General features: G+C 46.4%; 1 protein-coding gene and 1 long non-coding RNA gene across 8 annotated transcripts in view; one reads left to right on the top strand and one right to left on the bottom strand.

Annotated features, from left to right (window-relative positions):
- Positions 1-727: 727 nt before the first annotated feature.
- Positions 728-18975, bottom strand: part of EDAR (ectodysplasin A receptor) — a 108236-nt gene continuing 89988 nt past the window's right edge. For 2 of the 3 annotated variants that reach the window (XM_081833280.1, XM_081833281.1), the window contains exons 7-13: positions 17383-17469; positions 15726-15854; positions 15529-15603; positions 15160-15232; positions 12319-12475; positions 11203-11263; positions 728-3445 (exon numbers count right to left, since the gene is read on the bottom strand). In XM_081833280.1, coding sequence (XP_081689406.1) covers positions 3123-3445; positions 11203-11263; positions 12319-12475; positions 15160-15232; positions 15529-15603; positions 15726-15854; positions 17383-17469 — 905 coding nt within the window. In that variant the 3' untranslated portion in view covers positions 728-3122. The remainder of the gene's footprint in view (positions 3446-11202; positions 11264-12318; positions 12476-15159; positions 15233-15528; positions 15604-15725; positions 15855-17382; positions 17470-18975) is intronic. The other variant, XM_081833282.1, reaches the window with a different exon arrangement.
- On the top strand, positions 10539-18304 carry LOC145723857 (uncharacterized). Of its 5 annotated transcripts, none has more exons than XR_014149188.1 (6): positions 10539-10814; positions 11298-11495; positions 12240-12609; positions 13365-15238; positions 15333-16651; positions 17061-18304. It is a non-coding gene; the product is annotated as an uncharacterized LOC145723857 (long non-coding RNA). The 5 variants fall into 5 exon arrangements; XR_014149189.1 differs by having other exon boundaries at positions 12240-13481; positions 14057-15238; XR_014149187.1 differs by having other exon boundaries at positions 11298-11425; positions 12240-15238.

The following is an 18975-nucleotide window of genomic DNA, read 5'->3' as shown; positions in this document are numbered from 1 at the left end:
GTGATTTGTTACTGCAGCCATAGGAAACAAACATACCTGTGGACATTCGCATTGTCTGCCCTAATATTTTACCTTTTGTGATTTGACTTTGTTCTTCATAGAGTTAGGGTGGGGTCTATTTTCCTACCTTTGATTCTGGGTTGGCCATATGATTTGCTTTGGCCAAAAGAATGAGCTAGAAGTGATGATGTGCCAGTTCTGGGTGTAGGCCTGACGAAACTTTGTGTGTCTGCTCATTATTGCTCCTCTGTCATTGCCATGTTGGAGGCATGCCTAGCCTAGATGATGGTCTGAGGCCAAGGATGGGGGACAATGGAACAGAGCAACCCCAGTGAGAGTATCCTAACAGACAGAGGCCCCAGATGAGCCATATCCAACTGAGCCCAACTCAGGTCAGCTGAGATCCTTACTGACCTCTGAACTGTAATAATATATTGTTGCTTTAAGCCACTGAATTTTGGGTATTTTGGGATTACACAGCAGTAGCTAAGTGATATAGTGACGGCAACTTGGAAAGCAAGGTTCCAGGTGTTTTTTAATACAATCTCAGTGTAATGTTTGCTTCTGCCAAGCACATGGCCCAGGCCATAAAAATGTAGGCAATTCATTTAGGCTGGTCACAATCTTGCAGTCTCATGGCAGTCTACATGGGCACAGAGTAATCAGAGGCTTCTCCACTCACCCACCTCCTCCCTCCCTCCACCCCCAGAAAGAACTCACACTGGAGCAGTCTGTAGATCTTTTTATTAGTTTATTGAAATTGTAAAATATAATAAGTTATATATACAAAATTAGACAAAACTATTGACATTTAAGACTTCACTGGCTAGGGCCCATAGCTCTTAGCTTCGGGTGCTCCCTAAATGTTTTTAAGTATAGCAAAATAATGACTGTCTCCGTACAAAATGGCAGGGTAGAAATCCCAGAGGGTCAGTGATAATCATTATGGTCTCATTGATTTGAATTCCATAATGTAGGCTAAAGTCCATCAAAATAAACTGTTCTTGGATTTGTTTCCAAATAAGTAAATGACAAAAGAATGTTTAGCTCCATAAGGACTAGCTCCCTAAAAGTTGAGAGTTGAGGGTCACTGAAACATGGTTGTGATGCTGGCTGGACCTCCGACCCCATGAAGTGAGGCAAAGCTCTGGGCCTGGGAACAGCCACCCCTGCTCCTTCATTGAAAATGTTGTTCTTGAGAAACTGCAGGCTGTCTCCCTGGAATGGCATGCTCATCAGATGTGACATTTGCAGCCAATTCAGGGGGAGACTCTCATCATCATTATCACAAAACAGGAGAAAGAGGCACCATAGGATTTCAAAGAGGAATTAAAAGGAGAATTAAATTTTGCCATGGAGTATTTAGCTTGCAGGATATACCAAATAGGTTCTGAAAAACAGCAGCAAACAGACACTGCAAATGATGATATTAAATATTCAGGACCTAATTATGATCCTATCACAGTATGTTCTACATTCATTGGTGGGAAATTGCTTGTTGGCTCTAAACATATGACTGATTTCCTCCCCCCAAAGCACTTGCTCAGTCATGTGACTTGTAATTTTAAAAACATAGCTTTGTAAGTCAGAGACTGGTTTTAATTTAGTAATAACCCATAGTCAGATCTGTCATTAGGAAGCTCAGCAGTGAACTCTAAATTAACCCCCTGGTATGATCACTACCCTGGCTCCCACGCTCTTGGCAACTGCAGGTGTAGTAAGAGGATTTGCCAAGAACAATGCCAGTGTATTACTTTATCTCTAAACGTGTGTCAAACAACTACAGTTACTCTGAGTTTTTCTGCTTAAAAGCATGTCTCATTTAACTTGATGACTCACAGTGTTCATTTGGATGTGTACCTCAAAGGCCTGGCATTTCCTGCAGCCCTACTTTCCTATTGCCCACCTGAACTGTACTTACCCTGATTACAGAGCACAGGCTAACCTCTCCTTTGCAGAAGAGAAACTAAAGCCTGGGAGGGAGAAGAAAATGGCCCACGTTGGCACAACTAGAACCAGGTCCCTGGATTCTAAGCCCAGGCCCTCCCTGTGCTGTGAGACCCCACATTCCTTGACTGGTTCAGAAGCTCTCATGCCACAAGGCTCATCCACAAGTCTCGGATGCTCAAAATCTACAGTTATGCATGGCTGAACTCTTAGGAAGTCACCATTTCTCTTTATACATAGAGCGGACCACTCATTTCTGTTTGAAGCAAAAACAGGCTGACCCATCATTTAAATGGATTGTGTTCTTGAGCATTGCTGCCCACAAAAGGGTCAAACCTGACTAAGGATGAGAGTGGAAAGCAATTCATGTGTAATACAAAACCACCAGGTGGCAGGCCTGGAATTCATGCAGTAGGTGAAACCGGCCACTGACTAGACACAGGTCTACTTAACTGGACAAACACACACCTTCTATGTCAGGACAGAAGGCAGGCCACAGAGTTAACTCTTCCATTAGTGACTGAAAGGGCTGTAGGAGTACAGATGGCTTCAAGAACAGGCAAAGGTATCCCAATGAAGCCACCCAGGATATCCATAGACAAGTACTGGCCCTGACACTACATGGAGTGAGACGTCTGCCTTTTGTAGCCATGTCACCAGGCTTTCAAGTTGCTTTCTTCATGGGGCTGCCCTCCTTCATCACCCATGGGGAGCCATCTCCCCCCTCAGAACTTCTATTACGTTGTCTTACCATCCCCTCACCCAGACTCTTTGATGTCCTCTAGCAAGGTGGTTTGTAAACACATCTTCTCTCTCTCCCTAGGTTGTAAACTCCTTAAAGACAGGGACCAGATTCTTCACCTCTGTCATCCTCACGTTGTTTGGTTCATCTGAGCACCCAACAACATCCCTTGAATGAGTTCATGAATAAATATTCGTCCTGCCTGATGAGGTACAGGTGGGGAGCTGGGAGTATCCCAGCTTTAATCTTTTATCTTTGATTAGATTGGAAGTCGGGCCTCATTTCCTCTTGTTCCTGGGAACAACCTAAGGCAAAGCCAGGTGACAGGAGAAAAAGCCTCGATTCTTGGCAGTCTGTTGGCAGCACTCACAGCTCCAGAGCCCTCGTTAGATCCTTGGTGCCTCCCAGGGAGGACAGCCCACAGGCAGCCTCCTCAGGCTGTCATGGGTGGCTGGGAGGCAAGGGGCACAAGCCCAGCCCACTCCAGAATGTCCGCACACAAGGACTCCACGGCATCTAGCCGCTCGATCTGCACCAGTTTTGTGAGCAGCTCTGGGATGCTATAGCCTGCCGTGCTGATGCGGTCAAAGAGCTGCATGCCATCTGTCATGCCCCCAATCTCATCCCTCTTCAGTCCAAAGCTCTCGGCAAGGTGGCGCCATGTTTTCACAACGGCCTTCTCGGAGTTGTATGTGGAGCTGAGCATTCGGCTCGTCTTCTCGAGACAGTCAAATGGCAGCTCTGTGGGGCTGAGACCTGCAGAGACGAAGGGCCACGTCAGACACTGTGAATGGCAGGTAACAGAAGCTCAACACCATTAAAAATTATTTTTAAAACCTTTTTTTAATTGTAAAATAAAACACAGATGCAGAAAACCACACAAGATAAATGCATAGCTTGAGGTGAACTACACCCAGGACTTTGCCAGCCACATGAGAAGCATAAGTACACTAACCCTAATAATAGCCCCTCTCCTCCTGGGAAAATAGCTGCCACACTGGCTGTTAGAGTAATCCCCTCAAGACCACTGTCAGCAGTCACTGAAGTCTTGAGTATGGGCTACCCTTAGTTGGGCGACCCTGCTTCCCCTGGAGCCGGGCTGAGCAGGGAGTCAAAGGAACAGTATCACATCCCTTTATGGGGATAGCAATCACCTTTATGAAAGGTGCTTTCAAAGACAGCCTGAAGTTGGTGCTACTTGAGCCAAGTCACTGCCACCTGATGGTTCTCAGCCTTCCCTGTACATTAGACTCACCTGAGAGCATTTGAAAAAAAAAAAATTTGATGCATTTTCACTTTTGGATGATGGAGTAAATATGCTTTTCCCTATTCTTCCTGGTAAGTACAGCTAAAAACCCTGGATGCTATGTACAAAGCAAACATAAGGAGACCTGTGGAGAGAAAAGACAGACTGGTAGGGATCTTGGGAGTTGAGCAATGATACGGTGCTGAGTTCCTTGGTTTCCTCCTGCCTCATTATCCCAGACATGGAGCTGAAGAGTCCAGCAACCCAGAAACACCAATAACAAACAAAAATAGCCCCAACAGAGACCTGCTCTCTCTAGCTAAAGCACTAGGAAAAGAGAAGCTCAGCAAGAAGAAAACATTTAGACAACTGCTTTGTTACAGCCAAACACCACAGAGAAAACTCTGGCCCCGCCCGCACTAAGGCCAGCAAAGGCTGAATGGGAGCTTGATGTCCACCCTCAGTAGGCTGTAACACTGCACCAGTTGTCAGGGAAGGTCAAATTGAGAACCTGTCCACTCCAGTGGTATCAGTGGAGAATACATAGAGAAACAGATTCCCACCCCACCCCCCTGCCCTCAACAAAAAGAAGCCCCTACTTGGGTGTCAATGAAGGGTGAATGGGAAGCTAGACATCTATCTCCACAGAGGTATCAGAGGAAACCAACTACAACAGAAGGTTTAAATAAGATCCAGAGTCTCATAACATGACATAAACCTTCCAGTTTCAATAGAAACCCACTCAGCATACCAAGAACTAAGCAGATCTCAAATGTTCTTAATTTTATTTTTGAAAATATTTCCAAAAAGGGGAAAGAATGTGAGCCAAGTCAGCCAAATCCTCTGTTGACGGCTAGGAAGATCTCAAATGAATGAAAAAAGACAAGACCAAAGATAACAGATCTGATAAGTATTTTTATTTTTTTTATTCTTTATTTTTATTTCTTTTTTTTAAAGATTTTATTTATTCATGAGAGACAGAGATGAGAGATAGAGAGAGAGGCAGAGGGAGAAGCAGGCTCCCAAGGAGCAGGGCGCCCGTTGCAGGACTTGATCCCAGGACTCTGGGATCATGACCTGAGCCAAGGCAGACACTTAACCATCTGAGCCACCCAGGTGCCCCTGATAAGTATTTTTAAAAAGCCATGATAAAAATGCTTCAACAAATAATTACACACATGCTTGAAACAAATGAAAAAATAGAAAGACTTCGCAAAAGATAGAAAATATAAAAAAGAACCAAGTGGCAATGTTAGAACTACAGAAAGACAATAATTGAGATAAAAAGCTGAATAGATATGCTCAATGCAGAATATAGAGGAAAGAATTAGTTAACTGGATAATAGAATTGAAATTACTTATCTGAACAACAGATATAAAATAAACTGAAAAACACAGAGTCCCAAGGGCCTGTGAGGATAAAACAAAAGATCTCACATTTGTGTCATGGAGGCCAGGAAAGGAGAGAGAGGGTATGGATGGAAAAGGAAATAATGGCTGAAAATTTCCCAAACTTGAAAGAGACATAAGCCTACAGATTTAAGAAGCTGAGAAAACTCCAAACAGGATACACCCAAAGAAATTCACATCAAAACACATCATAAATTCTTGAAAACTAAAGACAGGTCTTGAAAGCAGCAAGAAAAAATCAACACCTTACCTACCGCAGAAAAGCAATTAGAACAGCAGTGGATTTTTCATCAGAAACCTGGAGACCAAAGGGACATGGCACACAGTATTTTCAACTACAGAAAGGAAATAATTGTCAACACAGTGTCCCACACCCAGTGAAAATACCCTTCAGGAATGAAGGGGAAATCAAGGCATTCTCAGGATGAAGGAAAACTAAGAATCTGTCACTAACAGAACTACCTTAAAAGAATGACTAAAAGAAGTCTCTAAACAGAAAGGAAAGGATAAAGAAGGAATCTTGGAACATCAGAAAAGAGCATAGTAAGCAAAAATATTGGTAAACATCATAGCTTTCCTTCTCCTTTTAGGTTTTCTGAATTACGTTTGCTAGTTCAAGCAACTGATGTGGTTCTAAATATATGTAGAGGAAATATTTAAGACAACTATAAACAGAAAGGACATAAAGGGAAGTTTTTTATACTTCATTCAAACTAGTAAAAGGATGATCTCAGTGGACTATGATGAGCTCTATATATTTACTGAGAGAGAGGTTGAGAGATGAAGAAACTACTAAAATAGCTATGGAAAAAGCTATGTACTCAGAACACATAAAATACATCACTCAAAAAAAACATCAAAATGGATTTCTAAAATATGTTCAAGTGACCCAAAGGAAAGCAGGAAAAAGAAAACAGAGAAAATGAAAAACAGAGACAAAAAAGAATAAACAAAAAATAAAATAGCAATCTTAAATGCTAACATATCAATAGCTACATTAAATGTAAATGATTTAAGTATCAATTAAAAAACAGAGCTTGACGGAATGGACTAAAAAAATGGCCCAATTATATGCTATCTACAAGAAGCTAATGTCCAATATAATGATACAGGCAGGTTGAAAGTACAAGAATGGAAAAAGATATACCATGTAAACACTAATAAAAGGAAAGCAGAAGTGGCTATTACATCAGACAGAGTAGACTTCAGAATAAAGGAAATTGCCAGAGACCGAGGAACATTATATAATGATAAAAGGGTCAATCCACTGTGAAGACATAGCAATCCTAAATCTATATGCATCAAACAACAGAGCTCTAAAATATGTGAAGCAAAAACTGAAGAACTGAAAGGAGAAATAGACAAAGTCACAATTACAGTCGGAGACTTCAACAACTTTCCCTCAGTAACTGATAGAACAATTGGTAGGAAATCAGCAAGAATATAGAACTCAATATCACCATCAACCAACAAAATCCAATCAACATTTATAGAATACTCCACTCAACAATAACAGAATACACATTCTCTTCAAATGTAGGCCTTAAATATCAGCAAAAGAATGAGAAGAATTGAAACTGTATACAGAGTGTATTTGCCTACCACAATGGAATTAAACTATAAATCAAAAACAACGATAATAGGAAAATCTTCACACACTTGAAAACTAAACAACACACTTTTTTTGGGGGGGGGCAGGGATTAAATTTGATTTATTACATTTATTTCTCCATGGAGTTAATGCATTTAAAGACATAGTTTACTTTTCAAATGGAGAGACATTGTTTTCAGAGACCTTTATTAGATTCCTGCCTGATCCCTTGACATTCCTTTAGAAGAAAATTGTATATGGGGGTGGAGGGAGAAAATATGCATGGGTCCTCTTCTTTCTGGAAGGTTCCAGAACCAATGGCTGTTGGTGCTTCCCATGCAGGGAAGAGTGACCAGCAGTCACTTCTTGCTCTGTGTCCTGCCTCCTGCAATGAGGAAAGCCACTGGCACTGGGAATAACTCCATAGTGCTGGCCTTCACACTGCCAAATAATCCGTGGGTCAAAGAAGAAATCTCAAAGGAAGTTTTAAAAATGAAGGAAAATAAAAATACAACATATCAAAGTTTGTAGGACACAGCTAAAGCAATACTGAGAGAGATATTTATATCACAAATACATATATTACAAAAGAAGGAAAATCTAAGCTCCCATCTCAAGCATCCAGGAAAAGATAGCAAAATAAAATCAAAATTACAGGAGGAAGGATAAAGAGCAGTCATCAATAAAAGTGAAAAAGGAAAAACAATAGAGAGAAACATGAAAAGAGCTGGTTCTTTGAAAAGATCAATAAAATGGACAAATATAAGATTGATAAAGAAAAAATGAAGAAAGAAGACACAAAATACCAATATTAAGCAATGAAGAAAGGGATATCATTATAGACCCTGCAGACATTAAAAAAAAAGGGGGGAGGCACCTGGGTGGCTCAGTCAGTTAAGCACCTACCTTCGGCTCAGGTCATGATCCCAGGGTCCTGGGATCGAGCCCCACGTCAGGCTCCCTGCTCAGCGGGGAGCCCGCTTCTCCCTCTTCCTCTCCCTCTGCCCCTGCTCATGTACTCTCTCTCTCGCTCGCTCGCTCACTCTCTCAAATAAAGTCTTTAAAAAAATTTAAAAAAAAAAGGGACGCCTGGGTGGCTCAGTCGGTTAAGCATCTGCCTTCGGCTTAGGTCATGATCTCAGGGTCTTGGGATCGAGTCCCGCATCGGGCTCCCTGCTCACCAGGGAGTCTGTTTCTCCCTCTCCCTCTGTCTCTTCCCCCTGCTCGTGCTCTCTCTCTCAAATAAATAAATAAAATCTTTAAAAAAAAAAAAAGGAATCTACAAGCAACTCTACACACATAAATTTGACAACTTAGATGAAATGGGACTAATCCTCAAAAAGCATGAATACAACTCACTCAATATGAAATAGATCTTTTTAATAGCCTTACGTGATTAAAGAAATGTAATTTGTAATTTAAAAAGCCCTCCCAAAAGAAATCTCCAGGCTACACAGTTCCATTGGGGAACTCTACCAAACATACAAAGAAGAATTAACACCAATTCTACATAATCTCTTCTGGAAAATAGAAAAGGAGGAAATACTCCCCAATTTATTCTGTGAAGCCAGTATTAGCCTGATGCCAAAACCAGACCAAGACAGTACAAAAAAGAGAAACTACACACCAATATCCCTCATTAATACAGATAAAAAAATCCTTAACAAAATATTAAGAAATAGAATTCAACAGTATATAAAATGAATTATATACCATGACAAATGGACTTCCTTCCAAGGTTGTGAGACTGGTTCAATATTCAAAAATCAATGTAATCTATCTACAAAACTAATGTAAATCATTTACAAAACCCCTAGAACCAACATTACACTTAATGGTGAAAAACATGCTTTCCCTTTAAGATCAGGAACAAGGCAAGGATGTCTGTTCTTACTACTCTTATTCAGTATAATGCTGGAAGGTATAGCCAGTGCAATAAGGCAAGAAAAGGCATACAGGGAAGGAAGAAATAAAAGTGTCCCCATCTGCAGATGTGATTATCCATGTAGAAAATTTCAAGGAATCTATAAGAAAACTCTTGAGACTTTGTGAGTTCAGCAAAGTCACAGGATACAAGATAAACATACAAAAATCAATTGTATTTCCATATACTAGCAATTAATATGTAGACACTGAAATTAAGATAAAATGTCACAATCATTCAAAAATAAATGAAGTTCTTAGATATAAATCTAGCAAAATATGTATAGGACTTATATTCTAAAACCTACATAATGCTGATGAGAAAAGTTGAAGAAAATCGAAATGAATGAAGAGACATACCATTTTCATGGATTAGAAAACTCAATATAGTAAAGATGTCAAATCTCCCCAAACTTTGGTACACAGGTTTGATGTAATTCCTATCAAAATCCCCAGCAAGATATCTTGTAGATATAGGGACAATTATTCTAAGATTTATATGGAAGGGCAAAGGAACATTGGCTAGAACAATTTAGAACAAAAAGAAGAAAGTGGGAGCAAACAGTCTTTCTGATTTCAGGACTTGTTGTATGCTATGTGGTACTGGCAGAAAAGCTGACACAAAGATCAGTGCAACAGAGCAGAGAACCCAAAAAACAGACCCATACAAATATGCCCAAGCTGAGTTTTGACAAAGGTGCAAAAGCAATTCAATGGACAAAAGATAGCTTTTCCCAACAAATGGTGCTGGGACTACTGGACATCTATAGGCAAAACCCCCAAAAAAACAAAAAAACAAAAAAAACCCCCCAAAACCACCACCAACAACAAAAACCCTCAACTGAAGTCTCACATCTTTTATAAAAATTAACTCCAACTGATCATGGACTCAAATGCAAAACAAAATGATAAAACTTCTTAGAAAACAGTCACAGGAGAAAATCTTTGTGTTCTAGGGCTAGGCAAAGAGATCTTAGCCTTGATACCAAAAACAAAATCTATAAAAGTAAAATGATAAATATGACTCATCAAAATTTCACCTCTCTGTGAAAGACCCTATTAAGAGAATGGGAAGACAACCTACACAGTGGAGAAAATATTTACAAACCACATACCCATCAAAGGACTAGTATTCAAAACTCAACAGCAAAAACCCCCACAATCCAGTTGGAAAATGGGCAAAAGACAGAGAAACATTTTACTGAAGAGGACATACAGATGGCAACGAGCTCATGAAAAGAGGGCACATCCTGCATGGAGCACTGGGTGTTATAGGCAAACAATGAATCATGGAACACTACATCAAAAAATAATGATGTATGGTGATTAACATAACATAATAAAAAAAAGATGCTACATTAGGGAAATGCAAGTTAAAACCACCATGAGATATGAAAACATAACTATCAGAGTGACTAAAATAAAAAACAGCAACACTAGCAAATGCTGGCGAGGAAGTAGAGAAACAAGACCACTCACACATTGCCGGCGGGGATGGACATGGTACAGGCACTTTGGGAAACAGTTTGGCAGGTTTTTTGTTTTTTTTTTTTTAAAGATTTATTTATTTCTTTTAGAGAGAGAGCACAAGTGGGAGAGGCAGAGGAGAAATGAGAGGCCCCCGGGCTCCACAACTGCTGCCTGGGCAGACCCAGAAGTCCAAGGAGGGACGCCAGTGAGACCAGGGCCGAGTGGCCTGATTAGCTGGGGAACATTCCCTAACCTCAGTGATGAGGGATTTTGTCCCCTGGGTGGATACAAAGGTAATTTAGAGCCTAGATTTGGAAGAAATGGGGACTGTGGATTCTGGTTTCAGGTTGAAATGCTTTTATTCCTAGTCCTGCTGCCCGTACCCAGAGGGTAGTTGTGAGACAGCCTGACTCTGCTTGCTTGGGAAGCATCTTTGAGGAGGGGGACCAGGACGCAAGGAAAGGGCAAGGCCACCTAAGGACCGGGTAAGTGACTGAAAACACCAGTGCGGAGACAGCATCTGGGGGACACTGGGCGACACTGGCTCCTTCCACTACTGTTCTCTTCTGACTCCACAGTCCCCCAGGGAGGCCCTGCCCCGGGGCTGGCTGGGTGTCGTCTCCTTGTCCTGTGAGGGAATGGGCCTTGGGGAGTGCCAGGGAAAAGTCCTTAAATAGTTTGGCGCCAGATTCCACGTCTCTCCACACCTGAGGTGGGTTCGCCAGCCGCTGGGATGAGGAACATGACAAGCTGGGGTGGGCGGCCTTTCTCGGCCCCCACGGGGCCTCGGGACTCCTACCAGAGCCACCTCCTCCATGTTGACGGTTGGGGAAATCTGGGGTACGTGTCCCCAAACAGCGTGTCCATGCTTACCTTCAACGACTCCACACACGTTGGCGTACACATCCAATATCTTTTTCCTTCGGCTTTGAATCTATGGGAAAAGTGAAGAGAATGTTAATTTTCAGAACAAGAGGAAGTGGTAGCCCACAAAAACATCAGTTCTCCATCCCGGTGTCGGCAGCTACTCTCCCCTGACTGGCGCCCTCACGTGACCATCTCATCAGGAAATTCGACCACTTCAGTGTGCACAGAGGTGGGGCTACTCTTCGGCTCCATTGGACATTCAGGCTCACAAGACACCTGGCATCAGTCCGTGTGGGAGGGTGAGTGGCAGGGACCCCAGCTGGCCAGAGGGCGCCTGAGATGCTGTGGCTGTGTCTGCAGCCATCCACAGACTCTTCTCCCAGAGCACACATGAGGCCCATGCGGGGTCCTGGCTGAAAGGTACCATACCCCACGGGAGCCAATACCCCTCAGAACAACTGCATGGGCCTCCAGGGTCCCTGCAAGTGATGGGTACCATCACAGATGTCCCTGAACTCAGGGCAGCCCAGAGCGTGTCATCCCTGTCCAGACCTAAGCCAGATCCAGCTTCCCAAGCGGGGATGTTTTCCCCATTAGCAATGTTACCTAGCAACACGCTGACCTACGCTTGGGTCAGGCTGCCAGTGAACCATGTGCTACGTGCTCAGGCAGCCTGGGCAGCGCTGTGCTCTTTTGCCCGCGCGTCCTGCCCTGCCACAGCACGTTCCCAGGTGGCCTGCTTTGGGTGACAAGCCCTCTGGGCAATTTTACATGCAAAACTGGGGCATATTGTGTATGTGTGTGTGTACACTATGGGTGTGTGTATGTATGTGTGAGTATGTACACTGTGTGTGTGTGTGTATATATATTTTTTGGTCTGCTTGGACACATGCCAGTATATTTACAAAGGTTTTTTCTGTCTTACGGTATTCCAAGCAATTTTAACTTTTCTCTTGGCTTACTATCTTTCATTTTCTTCTATAAAGCTAGATAAAGTTTCCTATTTTTTTGCTATCTTGTGTTAAGCCTGCCACTCTATCTAGGGTCCCGTGGTGGTCCCGCCTCCCGTCTCCGCCTCCCGGGGCTCCAACAAACGTGCGAGGAGCAGTGCCAGGGCCTCACCCCGGCTGACTTGGTGGCCGCCGACTTCTCCCGGGCCAGGTGAACCAGCGACAAGAGGCACAGCTCTGGGGAGCCCTGCTTGTCGGTGGCAGGCTCCTCGTCACTGTCCATGCTCCGGCTCAGCAGCTGCTCGTTCTCTGATGATGCGTCGTTCTCGCTGTGGGAACAGGAGGGTGTTTGTTAGCAGTGGCCCTGACACATTTTCCCAGTGGGAAGACGAATGATGGATCGATCGATGGGAATGCAGGGACTTGTTCCCCAAGCTTTTACTGAGCAGCTCCTGGGCATGAGGTGAGAGAGACATGCCGCACTCGCTACTCCTCCCAATGAGTGACCCGGATGCAGGGGGGCCTGCAGGTGTCCCGTGAGAGGACTCACAAGGTGTCTCTCGAGCCCCACGCGGCTGGGGTTCATCAGGGAGGGGGACAGCATCTGCTCGTCTGTTCCCCCGACCTGGCTCAGTTAAGCTTTCTTGAATATGTCCCAGCTTCCTATTTTTTTTTTTAAAGATTTTATTTATTTATTTGACAGAGACACAGCGAGAGAGGGAACACAAGCAGGGGGAGTGGGAGAGGGAGAAGTAGGCTTCCTGCTGAGCCAAGAGCCCGATGCGGGGCTCGATCCCACCAGGACCCTGGCACCATGACCTGATCCGAAGGTGGACACTTAATGACTGAGCCACCCAGGCACCCCTCAGCTTCTTATTTTTAATGCAGGCCAGCTCTAAGTTCAGCCTTGTTCTAAATGCAAACAGGTTTATGTGGCCGGCACTGAATCTGTGCAAGTTCTCTGGAACAACCCCAAACAGAGCTGAATGAGCCTGCCTGGGGAGCCCCCGTCTTGACTAGGGGGTGACCTGGCTGAAATGTGTGCATTGTAGGTGGGGTCACAGCAAGCTGCAAGAGGGGCTTCAGGAGCTCCCCCTGGAAGCCAGGTGGGCCCACATTCCACCACTGCTCACCGTCCACAGACCTAGGCACATGTGGGTTGGAGCTTAAACTCTCAAAATCATTCCAAATAGCTGAAAAACAACATTCTTTTTTTAGGCATCCTGTTCGCTTCCTGTGGTCTGGCTGACGACTTACAAAGAATTATTCTTTTCTAGCCACTGGGTTACAGTAATGAAGCCCACACTCAAACGCAACCCTAGAGGCCAGATGAAGGTGAGGCCCAGTAGGTTCAGGGCCTTGCTCGGAGTTGGCTGGCCTGCCGCTGTCTCCCCCGCCACCCAGCAGGCTAGGAACAAAAGCACGGTTGTCCCCAGAGACCACTGATGGCCCCAGGTCCTTTTCCTAAGGCCTAGGAGCAGACAGAGGGGACAGGAGCTCTGTGCCTTGTCTTTTATAGCTCGATTGTCTGGTTTTCATTTTTCTTTGACATTTGCATATGAAACAAGTATTATTTTTAAGTCATAGGACACATCCCTGCCCTTTTGAGTACCCCTATCCCCTACTTTTGAGAAAGAGCAAAGCCTGGAGGTACAGAAGGCTGCCACAAGACAGGGCTGCACAGACGGGAGGGTGGAGGAGAAACTCGTCCGCAGGGAGGCACACTGCAGAGCCAGCCCCCGCAGCCCGGCCCAGCCTGGGGCTCTGACATGGGGGGTCAGCGGGAACAGAGGCACTCACAGGAAATGACCGCCACCTAAGGGACTGCCCAGGGGGACCCCCACTCTTTCTTTTCTTTCCCAGCATGTGCAGATTTCATGATTTAAGTCTGCTTCCTGCCCTTGCAACAGGGGTCTTGAGAGATGCTGGAGTTTTCTAAATGAGGTGACACCTTTGGAAGTGCTTGATTAATGCCAAAGCTCTACACAAACGTCTGGAGTCATGATCATTCCTACAAATGAAAGGCTTTGCAAGAGTTCACCCACCTTGGGAAGGTTGCAGGCCAGGAGACAGTGCCTCTCTGCCCTTCCTATAATTAGTTTGGGGCCCCCCATGGCCTCTGTGTCCCACCTATGACGTGGGCACAATGGGGTCCTGGAATGGCCAGTGGGGTAGAGGCCAGACAGGGGACTGACACCATGGGGTGGATTTGTGGAACCTAAGCAGGACCAAGTCCAAATGACCATGTAAGGGGGCAAAGGAAAAGTTTACTTCCGTCTGCCCTAGATATTAAAGCCAGGGCTGATTCTACATCCTAATGTGTGCTAAATATGGTAAAAATCTCATATGTCAAAATTCTTCTTTAAGAAGTCTCACTTCGCAAGTGTTAGTGGTTGGTCTGGAGCCTGCACAATACAGGCTGTGGGGCCAGACGCCTGTTACTCCTGGATGTGTCACCTCAGGCACGTGACAGCTTCCAAACCTTGGCTTGCCACGATCAGGGGTAATATTAGCACCTTGTGCGTGGGGCACTCACAGACCTAGCACCGAACGTTCCTTAGCCATCATCATCACCAGCGCTGTCCAGCGTTTCGGGAAACCAGTTCTGGTTTTAGCACTACTGACACCAGTGTTGCTGTTGGCCATGGGCTGCTGCTGAAGAAGAAGGGGACACTCACAAGCTTCGGGTCTGCGCATAGAAGGTGCATGTTGAAAAGGAAGGTGGGGGGCGGGGGCGGGCAGCTGGCCCTGGAGCAAGGTGTTAACCACCTGCCCCTCACACTGCCTGGCCCCTGCTGCAGGTCAGAGGTGAGGCTGAGGCCTGGTACTCTCCTGCCTTCCTGGTCCCGGGGTCCTGCTCCCTCTGGAGCCTCCAGACCAGTGGCCAGGCTTCTCGGGATGCTCCCCATCTGGCACTCCCCTTTCTGCTCAGGACCCCAAGAGGACCCCTGACCTCACCTGGGGCTGGGGGCTGCTCCACCCCACGACGAGTGGCTGCTTTGGCTTGACTTACCTCTTGGCAGTCTTTGCTGGAGCTGTGGTCAGCTTCTCGAATTCGTCCTTCTCAGAGAAAATCACCACACTGTCTGCAGGTAAGTGGGAAGAATGAGGGTGAGGGGAAGGGAGCTGTAGTCAGTCCCTGGTTCTGAACTCATCCTTCCCTGCTTCCCTTCACTTCCTCTTTAGCAGGCCTGCCCGGTGACTAAGCCGCACCACACTTAGGGCACGATGTGGGGGCCCCGACGCCTCTTCCTGCTGCCCTGTTCTAGGGGGCATGAGAGCACCAGCAGTTGGGAGGCCAGGCTTCCGGGTGTTGGCGAGCGGAGCACACGACCTCCACCCTGGGATGGACACCCGTGCTGTGGGGGTTTGGTTTGCAGACCTTGGGCCTCTTTCTTCTCCTCTTCCTTGCTCACTTGGGCTTCCACGCTCTTCACTGGGTGGCTGGTACAGCAGGCTGGTTGGAGAAAGGGAAGGGTGTGAGGAGCCTGACTCACGGACTGGGTAAGCTGACAGAATGGAACCGTGGGAGAGCAAGCATTTGTGGGGAGGGAGTGGGGGGCATTGGGGAGCAGTCACCTGGAGCAGAAGGCTTTGTCTTCATGATGTAGAACATGATGATGAGGACAATGGCTATGGCCATGATGAAGATGGTGGACATGGCAATGATCAGGGCTGTGGCCAGGTGCCCTTGGCCTGAGAGCTCTGCTGGAGGCAGGGAGAGAGGGCAACACGGGGCTCAGGACTCCCTACAGGTGCCCCTGAGCCCCGCAGAATCCACCCTCTGAGAAGACCACGGTGCCTGTGGCAGGGAACACTTCCAGGGGACCCTCAGAATCCCAGACCCTACAGTTTGCCTTGACCATCATGGCTGGCCTTAACTGAGGCTGATCCAGACTTATCTGGAACACCATGCTTCAGGTTTGCTCAGTTGTTCCTGAGGTGCTTGCTCTTGGTATTACTACTTTGGGAACCCTGGGTGAGTTGGGATGCAGAGAGGAAGAAGCCCACGAACAAGTGTCATGAAGACAGTTGCATCCAAGCAGAAGTCACCTCGGAGGGCCAGAGATTCTGTTCTTGGTTTGGCGCCATCTTGTGTTTCATGCAATTTCAACCTAAGTGTCATAATCAGACTCCCAGGGCAAAGGTGGTGAAGGGGCTGCCACACCTCTTCCTCTGCTCCGTCACCTCACCACGGGGGTCCCTTCCCCAGGGGGCTCTCGCTGTTTTCCCCAATAATGCCTGCCGTCGACACGTGCGATGCCCTGCTGCTTGCTCTCATTCTCTGAACTAACAAACAGGATTCTGGTCCTCATGAGGCAGGATCCAGGTGACCCACCATTCCCATAGGAAAGGGACAAGATCTAAAGCACCGGGGACCCTCTGTAGGAGGCCGAGGCCATTTTGGAAAGAGGAACCAGAGCTCGTAGCCCCAGCACTGCCAGTTTCCACACCTGTCCTCCCGGGTGGGGTGTGTCTGCAAGAAATCATCATTTGGATGCCAGGTATGGATGATATAAGTGCTTTAATATTCACTGTGTTGTGTGCTATTCTCCGCCCCACACTCAGGGCCTGGTGGAAATGAGACTCCTATATCCTAGCAAAGTCTTCCAGCTTTGATGCTCTGTGAATATGCAAGGTCAGGTTTGGGGGGTTGATGCCAAGGCTAGCGTGCTGAGTGCACTGTGGGACTCCGAAGCGCCCCGAACCTCACTGAGACCTGGGCCTTAAATCTGCTTAAATAATGGATGGCACTGAAATAGCCCGATGGCAGCAAGGACCAGCGTGAGGCCTTGATCTGAGAGAGATGGGGGCCTCGGGGGCCTCCACCCTCCTCAAAGCCTTTCCATCCCTAAGGGATTAACGAGCAAAATGTAGTTCTCGGAAACTAATATTAAGTATTGGGCTCTGCAGGTTGATCTGAAAGCCAGCAACAGAATGGCTGTGGCCCAGCCACGGCTGGGAAGCTTGTTCTCTGCCGCCCAGCCGCCTGTATCCTGAGTACCACCCTGCGGCTCCAGGATGTGCCTTTCTTGCCAGTGTGTTCTAAGGGACCCCCGGCGCCCATGGAGAGATCGCTTCCACTCCTTGCGGACATCACGACCAGCTTCCCGCTACTGGGGGCACCAAGGAGCCCCTGCTGCCATTCCTCATAGCTGCTCCCAGCCTCCCTCTTCGCTTTCACCCAAGTGCCTTACTTGTAACAGCTGGCTAGCTGCAGAAGCACGGTCCTTACCTTTGTGGGCGTGCTGGAAGGGAGAGAGGGTGCTGCTGCCAGAGGTGCTGGGGAAGTTGGCAGAGACTCCGGAGCTGGCTCCTGCACCTGCAAGGGGAACCCAGTCACTTCGTGTTCCCCGGGATGACCTGGACGAGCCCCACCTTCAAGGACGGAAAGCAAGGTGCAGCTGCAGAGCCAGGGGATTTAGAATTCTGGATTACACAGGCGCTGCCCAGGGGGCGGCGGGACAGGGGACACTTTCATTTCTTAGCGTGTTTCATAATCCCTAACGAGCACTCTGACCTCCCAAGAGTTATTCTTCAGGAAGAAGACACATAGGTAAATCTGCTGAGACTCAACAGTGGTGCCTCACCAACTCAATTTTTCTATGAACAGAGGTAAAATATAGGCCATCCATAGAGATGAGAAAAGTCCATATATATACAGAAGGAGTGGGGGGAAATAATACTTGAGAAATTTCTTCAATTACATAAAATAAGAATGTATTTTAATACTTTTTCTAGTTATAAAAATAATATGTGCCATTATTAAAAATCAGGAGAAAAAGGGAACACAAGAAAGAAGTAAAAGAATCACTGATAGCCTCACTACCTGAGGTTGACAATTTGGTGTGTTTTCCTTTAGGATTTTCCTGTGATTCATTTTTTTAAATACTTGTGACCAAACAGTTTAAGAGCAGACATGAACTTTGCTTTCCCTCAAAACTGTGACTCATAAAACTTCCCTTTTCTATTTAAAAAGTATCACTTTAGCAGGGGTGAAATGGAAGCTGGTTTTGTGACCAATCCCGTCACTAAGGAATTGTTTGGTTAAAACAAAGCAAAAATGTTCTGCCACAGAAAACACGGCATCCTGATGGTCAACCTTCCTTTAGGTGGGACTTGAGTTCTGCTGTTGATAAAAATGATCCTATTTCAAATACGCGTCCTTCTGTCTGGCTTTTGTCTGTACGCGTGCTGGAGTAATCTGTGAAGTGGGCCTGCATACTCCCAAGTAAGGGCGGGTGAGCTGGCCTCCCCAAAGTCACACACCTGGTCCCCATAGCCCGCCCAGCAAGGAGGAGTGACGCTGACTCGGGGACCTTGGTCAGCCAGCCTCCAGGCTTCCGTGAGAACCGTCTCTAACAGGGACGTTTTCTTTAAGAGATGCTTCTCAGGAGAAACCACACTCTGTGGATGATAATTCTAAAGCCGCCTGCGCACACAGCATGGGGCAACTCAGAGACAGGGACCACAGCCAACCGGTGAGGCAAGTCCTGCTGAATTAGCCACACATCTGTGTCCAGTCAGGGACAAGGACATGGGAGAGCAGGGCCAGAAACATCTGCTCCTTAAACCCTTTCACAAATAGAAATCTCTGCAACTAAAATAGAGGGAAGCTTGGGAGGGCCCAGGGACAGGCTGAGGACTGGCTCCTGGGGTAACTGCACTTCTGTGAGGTGCTGTAGGTCTCAGAGCCGGCCCGTCGGTCACTTGGGTTGGCTGGGAATTTAACTGTTGGCCGCTGGATGAGAAATGTCATCTGCAGGCTCTTTAAACAACGCACGTACTGTGGGGGAAGCCCTGAGGGCTGTGAGGCACATACGCTCCC

This window comes from Leptonychotes weddellii, chromosome 10 (assembly GCF_054177405.1).
Source record: "Leptonychotes weddellii isolate Sample4059 chromosome 10, ASM5417740v2, whole genome shotgun sequence".
Classification (NCBI taxonomy): domain Eukaryota; kingdom Metazoa; phylum Chordata; class Mammalia; order Carnivora; family Phocidae; genus Leptonychotes; species Leptonychotes weddellii.
Note: the sequence above shows the minus strand (reverse complement) of the source record. Positions and strands in the feature narration are given on the sequence as shown.